Raw genomic sequence first — 16,751 nt, 5'->3', positions numbered from 1 at the left:
GTATCAAACCAACACTTAAAAGTACTAATAAATGAAAGAACAACGATCGTTTTCTACAAAAATGGCGGCTTTTTCGTGAACGAGCGCATGTGCAAACGACTTGATGACGTCAAAAAAAACGATGGATAGATAATAATATAACTGAGTATAGCTATAGATAATAATATAACTGAGTATAGTTATAGATAATAATATAACTGAGTATAGCTATAGATAATAATATAACTGAGTATAGCTATAGATAATAATATAACAGAGTATAGCTATAGATAATAATATAACAGAGTATAGCTATAGATAATAATATAACAGAGTATAGCTATAGATAATAATATAACTGAGTATAGCTATAGATAATAATATAACTGAGTATAGCTATAGATAATAATATAACTGAGTATAGCTATAGATAATAATATAACTGAGTATAGCTATAGATAATAATATAACTGAGTATAGCTATAGATAATAATATAACTGAGTATAGCTATAGATAATAATATAACTGAGTATAGCTATAGATAATAATATAACTGAGTATAGCTATAGATAATAATATAACTGAGTATAGCTATAGATAATAATATAACTGAGTATAGCTATAGATAATAATATAACTGAGTGTAGCTATAGATAATAATATAACTGAGTATAGCTATAGATAATAATATAACTGAGTATAGCTATAGATAATAATATAACTGAGTATAGCTATAGATAATAATATAACTGAGTATAGCTATAGATAATAATATAACTGAGTATAGCTATAGATAATAATATAACTGAGTGTAGCTATAGATAATAATATAACTGAGTATAGCTATAGATAATAATATAACTGAGTATAGCTATAGATAATAATATAACTGAGTATAGCTATAGATAATAATATAACTGAGTATAGCTATAGATAATAATATAACTGAGTATAGCTATAGATAATAATATAACTGAGTATAGCTATAGATAATAATATAACTGAGTATAGCTATAGATAATAATATAACTGAGTATAGCTATAGATAATAATATAACTGAGTATAGCTATAGATAATAATATAACTGAGTATAGCTATAGATAATAATATAACTGAGTATAGCTATAGATAATAATATAACTGAGTATAGCTATAGATAATAATATAACTGAGTATAGCTATAGATAATAATATAACTGAGTATAGCTATAGATAATAATATAACTGAGTATAGCTATAGATAATAATATAACTGAGTATAGCTATAGATAATAATATAACTGAGTATAGCTATAGATAATAATATAACTGAGTATAGCTATAGATAATAATATAACTGAGTATAGCTATAGATAATAATATAACTGAGTATAGCTATAGATAATAATATAACTGAGTATAGCTATAGATAATAATATAACTGAGTGTAGCTATAGATAATAATATAACTGAGTATAGCTATAGATAATAATAAAACTGAGTAGGAACCTTTTTGAAAATGAATTTGTAAATATAATAGGTTATGAATGTATTTTTTTCCAATATTTTCTTCAGCCCAGCGATTGGTATTTAAATTTCAAAACAAATATTTCTTCAAAAACAATTATTTTAAGTAAAATTTTTCTTTGTTTTCTACCTTTGATTTTATATGTTGGAGCCAGCATAGTATGTTAATGCTTAAATTAGAATAATTGTTCAAATATTTTGTACTTGTATTGAAGTGCACGTTGCTATCACTATTCAGTGTAACGATGATCAAGGGCTTATATAGTGGAATAAACTGGATGTAATGTATCCACCAGTATCCACTAGTAATTAGGGCTCAACAACTGAGAACCCTGGCACAATGCTAACAAGCTAATAGGATTTATAGAGTTCATATTTGGTCAAAGGTGAACTGCCAGGTTAAGCTATATGATTTACTGAAGATGAATAAATGGTGAAGCTGACATGACTAAGCACAAGATATCCACGGAGTGATGATGTTATTTTGTACTTACCAAAAGATGTACTGAACAATTATAGTGCTAAATACTTGAATCTTTTGTCAAAAGATATAATTTGTATACCTAAGCTTACAAGTTTCAAGTCTTCCTTGCATAAACTTTTGTTTCTTGTATATACAATGTATAAATAAAGTTAGAGATTTGCCTATTGCAACGCAGAAAATAGAGCTAGCGTAGTCTGTGAATATTTCAGCGATGACAGTAGTAGAGAAAGTACGCCTGCTCCTCCTAAACCAAATACCCCTCCTCCTAAAGCTTTACCTAATCCAAAAAAGATTGCTAAGGTTCCAGAGAAAAAAGCATGGGAACAAAAACCAACTAAGCCTGTCACCAAAATTGATTTGCAGCCAGCTACCAAACTTGAGCCAGAAATAACAGGAAATGAAGCTAGGAAATCAGCTGACGTTACAAAACCAGGTATATTAGTTCCTAGTCGCTACTCAGATAGACCATGGACATGTGACCAGCAGTTTTTAATTTGAATTGCTAAAGATTCTGCCCTGCATATGAGTCAAATACTGGTTGTATCAGCTGCGTATGAGTCGAATACTGGTTGTATCAGCTGCATATGAGTCAAATACTGGTTGTATCAGCTGCATATGAGTCAAATACTAGTTGTATCAGCTGCATATGAGTCAAATACTGGTTGTATCAGCTGCGTATGAGTCGAATACTGGTTGTATCAGCTGCATATGAATCAAATACTGGTTGTATCAGCTGCATATGAGTCGAATACTGGTTGTATCAGCTGCATATGAGTCGAATACTGGTTGTATCAGCTGCATATGAGTCGAATACTGGTTGCATCAGCTGCATATGAGTCAAATACTGGTTGTATCAGCTGCATATGAGTCGAATACTGGTTGCATCAGCTGCATATGAGTCGAATACTGGTTGCATCAGCTGCATATGAGTCAAATACTGGTTGTATCAGCTGCATATGAGTCAAATGCCGGTTGTATCAGCTGCATATGAGTCAAATGCTAGTTGTATCAGCTGCATATGAGTCAAATGCTAGTTGTATCAGCTGCATATGAGTCAAATACTGGTTTTATCAGCTGCATATGAGTCAAATACTGGTTTTATCAGCTGCATATGAGTCAAATGCCGGTTGTATCAGCTGCATATGAGCCAAATACTGGTTGTATCAGCTGCATATGAGTCAAATGCTGGTTGTATCAGCAAATAGAGAAATAGAATTTCTTTGAATAAGTTTTTGTTTGCATGCTTGGTAATTTTAGCATTTGATGACACAATTTTAACAGATCAGCTTAAATCAATTCTTAAAGTTCGTCGTGGTAAGACAATTTTATTAAGTTTTATAACCCCAATCTATCTATTTTTAAATTTGTGTACAATGTGTAGTTTCCTCATTCATTCATTTATTCATACATACATTGACTTTCAGGAGGACTAGGTTCTTTGTTCATTTTTCTGTCGTAGTGTTAGTTCATATCCCAATTTACCATTGCCTGACCTAGTTTAGATACACTTTTCAGTAGCACACAGATGTAGTTTAGCTATACCGTACATTAGCACACAGATATAGTTTAGCTATATCGTACATTAGCACACAAATATAGTTTAGCTATATCGTACATTAGCACACAGATATAGTTTAGCTATATCGTACATTATCACACAGATATAGTTTAGCTATATCGTACATTAGCACACAGATATAGTTTAGCTATATCGTACATTAGCACACAGATTCTACATCGCTTTAAATGCTATAGAGATGTATTGCACCTACTAAACTCATCAGACAAACTTTAAGCTTTTTACTTTTAGTCGAACAGGATTTTATCTTCTTGGAAAAACCTACAAGGAGAACCATTCTTAAGCGAGGTGATGAGGGCATCGAAGTAAAATTTGATAGATCTCTCATTTATAGAGGTTTTTAATTTATTTTTAGAAGTAAATTATATAGAGCTTTTTATAGATATTTGTTAAAAATTTATTTGCTGTCGTTTTACTAATGATAGAAAGTTTCTGAATGCAGGAGTCAAAGAGGGTGAGCAGGAGAACACCAAAGTTAAATTTTCAGCAAAACCACGGAAGAAAAAGTCAGTAAAGATGGAAACAGAAGTACCAAAAACCTCTGAAGCATTTGCCGATTATGAAGATGTCATTGGTAAGGAAAGCAACAGGCGTATTTACAGCAAAGTCGTTAATTGGCAACACAACCTGCCAGCATCTGTAACATATGAGACAAGCCCTAACAGGTGCCCCACAATTTGGAAGACAATATTTCCATTATGTGAAAATCACCCACAGTTGTCCTGTAATAATTCAGACAAGTACTTGCAGGTGGCCTGCAATGTGTGAGACAGACATCAGCAAAATCTGACAAATGCGTGAAACAATTTTTTCCTCGTTTAACATTAGTTGTGTTATACAAGGATTGTTTAACATTAGTTGTGTTATACAAGGATTGTTTAACAACTTTATAACAAGCAGGTGTTATACAAACTTTTCCGATAATCATTGAACAGCATTTGAAACTTTTCCCTAAATGTCAGTTTTAAATACAAAATATCAATGTACATTACTGTTTCAAAAAACTAGAAACAATCGAGAGCAGCGTCTTTACATTTGGTAGTCAGCACTTGTCTGTGCCGACTACCTAACGGTTATATGCAGTCCATGTTTAAGGGATACGGTTATATGCAGTCCATGTTTAAGGGATACGGTTATATGCAGTCCATGTTTAAGGGATACGGTTATATGCAGTCCATGTTTGAGGGATACGGTTATATGCAGTCCATGTTTGAGGGATACGGTTATATGCAGTCCATGTTTAAGGGATACGGTTATATGCAGCCCATGTTTAAGGGATACGGTTATATGCAGTCCATGTTTAAGGGATACGGTTATATGCAGTCCATGTTTAAGGGATACGGTTATATGCAGTCCATGTTTAAGGGATACGGTTATATGCAGTCCATGTTTAAGGGATACGGTTATATGCAGTCCATGTTTAAGGGATACGGTTATATGCAGTCCATGTTTAAGGGATACGGTTATATGCAGTCCATGTTTAAGGGATACGGTTATATGCAGTCCATGTTTAAGGGATACGGTTATATGCAGTCCATGTTTTAGAGATACGGTTATATGCAGTCCATGTTTAAGGGATACGGTTATATGCAGTCCATGTTTAAGGGATACGGTTATATGCAGTCCATGTTTAAGGGATACGGTTATATGCAGTCCATGTTTAAGGGATACGGTTATATGCAGTCCATGTTTAAGGGATACGGTTATATGCAGTCCATGTTTGAGGGATACGGTTATATGCAGTCCATGTTTAAGGGATACGGTTATATTCAGTCCATGTTTAAGGGATACGGTTATATGCAGTCCATGTTTAAGGGATACGGTTATATGCAGTCCATGTTTGAGGGATACGGTTACATGCAGTCCATGTTTGAGGGATACGGTTATATGCAGTCCATGTTTAAGGGATACGGTTATATGCAGTCCATGTTTGAGGGATACGGTTATATGCAGTCCATGTTTAAGGGATACGGTTATATGCAGTCCATGTTTAAGGGATACGGTTATATGCAGTCCATTATTCTGGCAGCCGTTATTTTGGCAGCCGTTATTCTGGTTGTTAATTACGTATGAAGCCTACGATATATCTGAGATATTAATTATTCATCAATAGGTGCCAGTGATTAGGCCTCTCATCAATATTTCAGGCAGCAATGTCTATCATTCTCTATGAAATGACATTCACTTTAGCTCTGCTAGCCAATTCCAATCGAAGTTAGGAGTGGCTAACATTAGACATCAAGCTGCTGTCTCAATGACACCAACCATACGTGAATGAACTATTTTAGACTCTGATGACGAAAGAGAGAAGAAGCGACTGGAGATCAAAGCTAAGAAGGATGCACAAAAACAGGTGAAATATTCCTTCCTTCCTTGCTATTCAGCATGTACATGTATAACTATAGCTCAGACATGTATACAGCATGTATTACTATAGCTCAGACACGTATACAGTGTGTATTACTATAGCTCAGACACGTATACAGTATGTATTACTATAGCTCAGACATGTATACATCATGTATTACTATAGCTCAGACACATATACAGTATGTATTACTATAGCCCAGACATGTATACAGCATGTATTACTATAGCTCAGACATGTATACAGCATGTATTACTATAGCTCAGACACGTATACAGTATGTATTACTATAGCTCAGACACGTATACAGTGTGTATTACTATAGCTCAGACACGTATACAGTGTGTATTACTATAGCCCAGACATGTATACAGCATGTATTACTATAGCTCAGACATGTATACAGCATGTATAACTATAGCTCAGACATGTATACAGTATGTATTTCTATAGCTCAGACATGTATACAGCATGTATTACTATAGCTCAGACATGTATACAGCATGTATTACTATAGCTCAGACACGTATACAGCATGTATTACTATAGCTCAGACACGTATACAGCATGTATTACTATAGCTCAGACACGTATACAGCATGTATTACTATAGCTCAGACACGTATACAGCATGTATAACTATAGCTCAGACACGTATACAGTGTGTATCACTATAGCTCAGACACGTATACAGCATGTAGTACTATAGCTCAGACACGTATACAGCATGTATTACTATAGCTCAGACATGTATACAGCATGTATTACTATAGCTCAGACATGTATACAGCATGTATTACTATAGCTCAGACATGTATACAGCATGTATTACTATAGCTCAGACACGTATACAGTGTGTATTACTATAGCCCAGACATGTATACAGCATGTATTACTATAGCTCAGACATGTATACAGCATGTAGTACTATAGCTTAGACACGTATACAGCATGTATTACTATAGCTCAGACACGTATACAGCATGTATCACTATAGCTCAGACACGTATACAGTGTGTATTACTATAGCTCAGACACGTATACAGCATGTATTACTATAGCTCAGACACGTATACAGCTTGTATTACTATAGCTTAGACACGTATACAGCATGTATTACTATAGCTCAGACACGTATACAGCATGTATAACTATAGCTCAGACATGTATACAGTATGTATTACTATAGCTCAGACACGTATACAGCATGTATTACTATAGCTCAGACACGTATACAGCATGTATTACTATAGCTCAGACACGTATACAGCATGTATCACTATAGCTCAGACACGTATACAGTGTGTATTACTATAGCTCAGACATGTATACAGCATGTATTACTATAGCTCAGACATGTATACAGTATGTATTACTATAGCTCAGACATGTATACAGCATGTATCACTATAGCTCAGACACGTATACAGTGTGTATTACTATAGCTCAGACACGTATACAGCATGTATTACTATAGCTCAGACATGTATACAGCATGTATTACTATAGCTCAGACATGTATACAGTATGTATTACTATAGCTCAGACATGTATACAGCATGTATTACTATAGCTCAGACATGTATACAGCATGTATTACTATAGCTCAGACACGTATACAGCATGTATTACTATAGCTCAGACACGTATACAGCATGTATTACTATAGCTCAGACATGTATACAGCATGTATCACTATAGCTCAGACACGTATACAGTGTGTATTACTATAGCTCAGACACGTATACAGCATGTATTACTATAGCTCAGACACGTATACAGCATGTATTACTATAGCTCAGACACGTATACAGCATGTATTACTATAGCTCAGACACGTATACAGCATGTATCACTATAGCTCAGACACGTATACAGTGTGTATTACTATAGCTCAGACACGTATACAGCATGTATTACTATAGCTCAGACATGTATACAGTATGTATCACTATAGCTCAGACATGTATACAGCATGTATTACTATAGCTCAGACACGTATACAGTATGTATTACTATAGCTCAGACACGTATACAGCATGTATTACTATAGCTCAGACACGTATACAGCATGTATCACTATAGCTCAGACATGTATACAGCATGTATAACTATAGCTCAGACACGTATACAGCATGTATTACTATAGCTCAGACACGTATACAGTATGTATTACTATAGCTCAGACACGTATACAGCATGTATCACTATAGCTCAGACATGTATACAGCATGTATAACTATAGCTCAGACACGTATACAGCATGTATTACTATAGCTCAGACACATATACAGCATGTATTACTATAGCTCAGACACGTATACAGTGTGTATTACTATAGCTCAGACACGTATACAGTGTGTATTACTATAGCTCAGACATGTATACAGTATGTATAACTATAGCTCAGACACGTATACAGTGTGTATTACTATAGCTCAGACACGTATACAGCATGTATTACTATAGCTCAGACATGTATACAGTATGTATCACTATAGCTCAGACATGTATACAGCATGTATTACTATAGCTCAGACACGTATACAGTGTGTATCACTATAGCTCAGACACGTATACAGTATGTATCACTATAGGTCAGACACGTATACAGCATGTATTACTATAGCTCTGACATGTATACAGCATGTATCACTATAGCTCAGACATGTATACAGCATGTATTACTATAGCTCAGACACGTATACAGCATGTATTACTATAGCTCAGACACGTATACAGTATGTATTACTATAGCTCAGACATGTATACAGCATGTATTACTATAGCCCAGACATGTATACAGCATGTATTACTATAGCTCAGACACGTATACAGTATGTATTACTATAGCTCAGACACGTATACAGTATGTATTACTATAGCTCAGACACGTATACAGCATGTATCACTATAGCTCAGACATGTATACAGTATGTAGTACTATAGCTCAGACATGTATACAGCATGTATTTCTATAGCTCAGACATGTATACAGCATGTATTACTATAGCTCAGACATGTATACAGCATGTATTACTATAGCTCAGACATGTATACAGCATGTATTACTATAGCTCAGACATGTATACAGCATGTATTACTATAGCTCAGACATGTATACAGCATGTATCACTATAGCTCAGACATGTATACAGCATGTATTACTATAGCTCAGACACGTATACAGTATGTATTACTATAGCTCAGACACGTATACAGCATGTATTACTATAGCTCAGACACGTATACAGTGTGTATTACTATAGCTCAGACACGTATACAGTGTGTATCACTATAGCTCAGACACGTATACAGCATGTATTACTATAGCTCAGACATGTATACAGCATGTATTACTATAGCTCAGACACGTATACAGCATGTATTACTATAGCTCAGACACGTATACAGCATGTATTACTATAGCTCAGACACGTATACAGTGTGTATTACTATAGCTCAGACACGTATACAGTGTGTATTACTATAGCTCAGACATGTATACAGTATGTATTACTATAGCTCAGACACGTATACAGCATGTATTACTATAGCTCAGACACGTATACAGTGTGTATTACTATAGCTCAGACACGTATACAGCATGTATTACTATAGCTCAGACACGTATACAGCATGTATCACTATAGCTCAGACACGTATACAGCATGTATCACTATAGCTCAGACACGTATACAGCATGTATCACTATAGCTCAGACACGTATACAGTATGTATTACTATAGCTCAGACACGTATACAGCATGTATTACTATAGCTCAGACACGTATACAGCATGTATAACTATAGCTCAGACATGTATACAGCATGTATCACTATAGCTCAGACATGTATACAGTATGTATTACTATAGCTCAGACACGTATACAGCATGTATTACTATAGCTCAGACACGTATACAGTATGTATTACTATAGCTCAGACACGTATACAGCATGTATCACTATAGCTCAGACACGTATACAGCATGTATTTCTATAGCTCAGACACGTATACAGCATGTATCACTATAGCTCAGACACGTATACAGCATGTAGTACTATAGCTCAGACACGTATACAGCATGTATTACTATAGCTCAGACACGTATACAGTGTGTATTACTATAGCTCAGACACGTATACAGCATGTATCACTATAGCTCAGACACGTATACAGCATGTATTACTATAGCTCAGACATGTATACAGCATGTATCACTATAGCTCAGACACGTATACAGCATGTAGTACTATAGCTCAGACACGTATACAGCATGTATTACTATAGCTCAGACACGTATACAGTGTGTATTGCTATAGCTCAGACACGTATACAGCATGTATTACTATAGCTCAGACACGTATACAGCATGTATCACTATAGCTCAGACACATATACAGTGTGTATTACTATAGCTCAGACACGTATACAGCATGTATTACTATAGCTCAGACACGTATACAAGATGTAGTACTATAGCTCAGACACGTATACAGTATGTATTACTATAGCTCAGACATGTATACAGCATGTATTACTATAGCTCAGACATGTATACAGCATGTATCACTATAGCTCAGACACGTATACAGTGTGTATCACTATAGCTCAGACACGTATACAGCATGTATTACTATAGCTCAGACACGTATACAAGATGTAGTACTATAGCTCAGACACGTATACAGTATGTATTACTATAGCTCAGACATGTATACAGCATGTATTACTATAGCTCAGACATGTATACAGCATGTATTACTATAGCTCAGACACGTATACAGCATGTATTACTATAGCTCAGACATGTATACAGCATGTATTACTATAGCTCAGACATGTATACAGCATGTATTACTATAGCTCAGACATGTATACAGCATGTATCACTATAGCTCAGACACGTATACAGCATGTATTACTATAGCTCAGACACGGATACAGCATGTATTACTATAGCTCAGACACGTATACAGCATGTATTACTATAGCTCAGACATGTATACAGCATGTATTACTATAGCTCGGACACGTATACAGCATGTATCACTATAGCTCAGACACGTATACAGCATGTATCACTATAGCTCAGACACGTATACAGTGTGTATTACTATAGCTCAGACATGTATACAGCATGTATTACTATAGCTCAGACACGTATACAGCATGTATTACTATAGCTCAGACACGTATACAGCATGTATTACTATAGGTCAGACACGTATACAGCATGTATTACTATAGCTCAGACATGTATACAGCATGTATCACTATAGCTCTGACATGTATACAGCATGTATTACTATAGCTCAGACATGTATACAGCATGTATTACTATAGCTCAGACATGTATACAGCATGTATTACTATAGCTCAGACACGTATACAGCATGTATTACTATAGCTCAGACATGTATACAGCATTTATTACTATAGCTCAGACACGTATACAGCATGTATTACTATAGCTCAGACATGTATACAGCATGTATTACTATAGCTCAGACACGTATACAGTATGTATCACTATAGCTCAGACACGTATACAGTATGTATCACTATAGCTCAGACATGTATACAGCATGTATTACTATAGCTCAGACACGTATACAGCATGTATTACTATAGCTCAGACACGTATACAGCATGTATTACTATAGCTCAGACACGTATACAGCATGTATTACTATAGCTCAGACATGTATACAGCATGTAGTACTATAGCTCAGACATGTATACAGTATGTATCACTATAGCTCAGACACGTATACAGTATGTATCACTATAGCTCAGACATGTATACAGCATGTATTACTATAGCTCAGACACGTATACAGCATGTATTACTATAGCTCAGACACGTATACAGCATGTATTACTATAGCTCAGACACGTATACAGCATGTATTACTATAGCTCAGACACGTATACAGTGTGTATTACTATTGCTCAGACACGTATACAGTGTGTATTACTATAGCTCAGACATGTATACAGCATGTATTACTATAGCTCAGACATGTATACAGCATGTATTACTATAGCTCAGACATGTATACAGTGTGTATTACTATAGCTCAGACACGTATACAGTGTGTATTACTATAGCTCAGACATGTATACAGCATGTATTACTATAGCTCAGACATGTATACAGCATGTATTACTATAGCTCAGACATGTATACAGCATGTATCACTATAGCTCAGACACGTATACAGCATGTATTACTATAGCTCAGACATGTATACAGCATGTATTACTATAGCTCAGACATGTATACAGCATGTATCACTATAGCTCAGACACGTATACAGCATGTATTACTATAGCTCAGACATGTATACAGCATGTATTACTATAGCTCAGACACGTATACAGCATGTATTACTATAGCTCAGACATGTATACAGCATGTATTACTATAGCTCAGACACGTATACAGCATGTATTACTATAGCTCAGACATGTATACAGTGTGTATTACTATAGCTCAGACACGTATACAGCATGTATTACTATAGCTCAGACACGTATACAGCATGTATTACTATAGCTCAGACATGTATACAGCATGTATTACTATAGCTCAGACATGTATACAGTGTGTATTACTATAGCTCAGACACGTATACAGCATGTATTACTATAGCTCAGACATGTATACAGCATGTATTACTATAGCTCAGACATGTATACAGCATGTATCACTATAGCTCAGACACGTATACAGTGTGTATTACTATAGCTCAGACACGTATACAGCATGTATTACTATAGCTCAGACACATATACAGTATGTATTTCTATAGCTCAGACATGTATACAGCATGTATCACTATAGCTCAGACACGTATACAGTGTGTATTACTATAGCTCAGACATGTATACAGTGTGTATTACTATAGCTCAGACATGTATACAGCATGTATCACTATAGCTCTGACATGTATACAGTATGTATTACTATAGCTCAGACACATATACAGCATGTATCACTATAGCTCAGACATGTATACAGCATGTATTACTATAGCTCAGACATGTATACAGCATGTATTACTATAGCTCAGACATGTATACAGCATGTATCACTATAGCTCAGACATGTATACAGTGTGTATTACTATAGCTCAGACACGTATACAGCATGTATTACTATAGCTCAGACACGTATACAGCATGTATTACTATAGCTCAGACATGTATACAGCATGTATTACTATAGCTCAGACACGTATACAGCATGTATTACTATAGCTCAGACATGTATACAGCATGTATTACTATAGCTCAGACATGTATACAGCATGTATTACTATAGCTCAGACACGTATACAGCATGTATTACTATAGCTCAGACACGTATACAGTATGTATTACTATAGCTCAGACACGTATACAGCATGTATTACTATAGCTCAGACACGTATACAGCATGTATTACTATAGCTCAGACATGTATACAGCATGTATTACTATTGCTCAGACATGTATACAGCATGTAGTACTATAGCTCAGACACGTATACAGCATGTATTACTATAGCTCAGACATGTATACAGCATGTATCACTATAGCTCAGACACGTATACAGTGTGTATTACTATAGCTCAGACATGTATACAGCATGTATTACTATAGCTCAGACACATATACAGCATGTATCACTATAGCTCAGACATGTATACAGCATGTATCACTATAGCTCAGACATGTATACAGTGTGTATTACTATAGCTCAGACACGTATACAGCATGTATTACTATAGCTCAGACATGTATACAGCATGTATTACTATAGCTCAGACATGTATACAGCATGTATCACTATAGCTCAGACATGTATGCAGTGTGTATTACTATAGCTCAGACACGTATACAGCATGTATTACTATAGCTCAGACACGTATACAGCATGTATTACTATAGCTCAGACATGTATACAGCATGTATTACTATAGCTCAGACACGTATACAGCATGTATTACTATAGCTCAGACATGTATACAGCATGTATTACTATAGCTCAGACATGTATACAGCATGTATCACTATAGCTCAGACACGTATACAGTGTGTATTACTATAGCTCAGACACGTATACAGCATGTATTACTATAGCTCAGACACATATACAGTATGTATTTCTATAGCTCAGACATGTATACAGCATGTATCACTATAGCTCAGACACGTATACAGTGTGTATTACTATAGCTCAGACATGTATACAGTATGTATCACTATAGCTCAGACATGTATACAGCATGTATTACTATAGCTCAGACACGTATACAGTATGTATTACTATAGCTCAGACATGTCTACAGCATGTATTACTATAGCTCAGACACGTATACAGCATGTATTACTATAGCTCAGACATGTATACAGCATGTATTACTATAGCTCAGACACGTATACAGCATGTATTACTATAGCTCAGACATGTATACAGCATGTATTACTATAGCTCAGACATGTATACAGCATGTATTACTATAGCTCAGACATGTATACAGTGTGTATTACTATAGCTCAGACACGTATACAGCATGTATTACTATAGCTCAGACATGTATACAGCATGTATTACTATAGCTCAGACACGTATACAGCATGTATTACTATAGCTCAGACACGTATACAGCATGTATTACTATAGCTCAGACACGTATACAGCATGTATTACTATAGCTCAGACACGTATACAGCATGTATTACTATAGCTCAGACACATATACAGTATGTATTTCTATAGCTCAGACATGTATACAGCATGTATCACTATAGCTCAGACACGTATACAGTGTGTATTACTATAGCTCAGACATGTATACAGCATGTATTACTATAGCTCAGACACGTATACAGCATGTATTACTATAGCTCAGACATGTATACAGCATGTATTACTATAGCTCAGACACGTATACAGCATGTATTACTATAGCTCAGACATGTATACAGCATGTATTACTATAGCTCAGACACGTATACAGTATGTATCACTATAGCTCAGACATGTATACAGCATGTATTACTATAGCTCAGACACGTATACAGTGTGTATTACTATAGCTCAGACACGTATACAGTATGTATTACTATAGCTCAGACACGTATACAGCATGTATCACTATAGCTCAGACATGTATACAGCATGTATTACTATAGCTCAGACATGTATACAGCATGTATTACTATAGCTCAGACATGTATACAGCATGTATTACTATAGCTCAGACACGTATACAGCATGTATTACTATAGCTCAGACATGTATACAGCATGTATTACTATAGCTCTGACATGTATACAGTATGTATTACTATAGCTCAGACATGTATACAGCATGTATCACTATAGCTCAGACATGTATACAGTATGTATCACTATAGCTCAGACATGTATACAGCATGTATTACTATAGCTCAGACATGTATACAGCATGTATTACTATAGCTCAGACACGTATACAGCATGTATTACTATAGCTCAGACATGTATACAGTATGTATTACTATAGCTCAGACACGTATACAGCATGTATTACTATAGCTCAGACACGTATACAGCATGTATTACTATAGCTCAGACATGTATACAGCATGTATCACTATAGCTCAGACCTGTATACAGCATGTATTACTATAGCTCAGACATGTATACAGTATGTATCACTATAGCTCAGACACGTATACAGCATGTATTACTATAGCTCAGACATGTATACAGTATGTATTACTATAGCTCAGACATGTATACAGTATGTATTACTATAGCTCAGACATGTATACAGCATGTATCACTATAGCTCAGACATGTATACAGCATGTATTACTATAGCTCAGACATGTATACAGCATGTATCACTATAGCTCAGACATGTATACAGTATGTATTACTATAGCTCAGACATGTATACAGCATGTATTACTTTAGCTCAGACACGTATACAGCATGTATTACTATAGCTCAGACACGTATACAGCATGTATTACTATAGCTCAGACACGTATACAGCATGTATTACTATAGCTCAGACATGTATACAGTATGTATTACTATAGCTCAGACATGTATACAGCATGTATTACTATAGCTCAGACACGTATACAGCATGTATTACTATAGCTCAGACACGTATACAGCATGTATTACTATAGCTCAGACATGTATACAGTATGTATTACTATAGCTCAGACACGTATACAGCATGTATTACTATAGCTCAGACACGTATACAGCATGTATTACTATAGCTCAGACACGTATACAGCATGTATTACTATAGCTCAGACATGTATACAGCATGTATTACTATAGCTCAGACACGTATACAGTATGTATTACTATAGCTCAGACATGTATACAGCATGTATCACTATAGCTCAGACATGTATACAGCATGTATTACTATAGCTCAGACATGTATACAGTGTGTATTACTATAGCTCAGACACGTATACAGTGTGTATTACTATAGCTAAGACATGTATACAGTGTGTATTACTATAGCTCAGACACGTATACAGTGTGTATTACTATAGCTCAGACATGTATACAGTGTGTATTACTATAGCTCAGACACGTATACAGTGTGTATTACTATAGCTCAGACATGTATACAGCATGTATTACTATAGCTCAGACATGTATACAGCATTTATTACTATAGCTCAGACACGTATACAGCATGTATCACTATAGCTCAGACACGTATACAGCATGTATCACTATAGCTCAGACACGTATACAGCATGTATTACTATAGCTCAGACACGTATACAGCATGTATTACTATAGCTCAGACATGTA

At 35.2% G+C, this 16,751-nt stretch overlaps 1 protein-coding gene across 1 annotated transcript in view; it reads left to right on the top strand.

Annotated features, from left to right (window-relative positions):
* Positions 1-16,751, top strand: part of LOC137390578 (microtubule-associated protein futsch-like) — a 78,927-nt gene that overhangs the window by 34,821 nt on the left and 27,355 nt on the right. Inside the window, exons 21-23 of the mRNA XM_068076908.1 lie at positions 2,181-2,404; positions 3,993-4,124; positions 5,839-5,903. Of these exons, the coding sequence (XP_067933009.1) occupies positions 2,181-2,404; positions 3,993-4,124; positions 5,839-5,903 (421 nt within the window). The remainder of the gene's footprint in view (positions 1-2,180; positions 2,405-3,992; positions 4,125-5,838; positions 5,904-16,751) is intronic.

Source organism: Watersipora subatra, chromosome 3 (assembly GCF_963576615.1).
Source record: "Watersipora subatra chromosome 3, tzWatSuba1.1, whole genome shotgun sequence".
Lineage (NCBI taxonomy): Eukaryota > Metazoa > Bryozoa > Gymnolaemata > Cheilostomatida > Watersiporidae > Watersipora > Watersipora subatra.
This window is presented reverse-complemented; position numbering and strand designations above follow the sequence as displayed.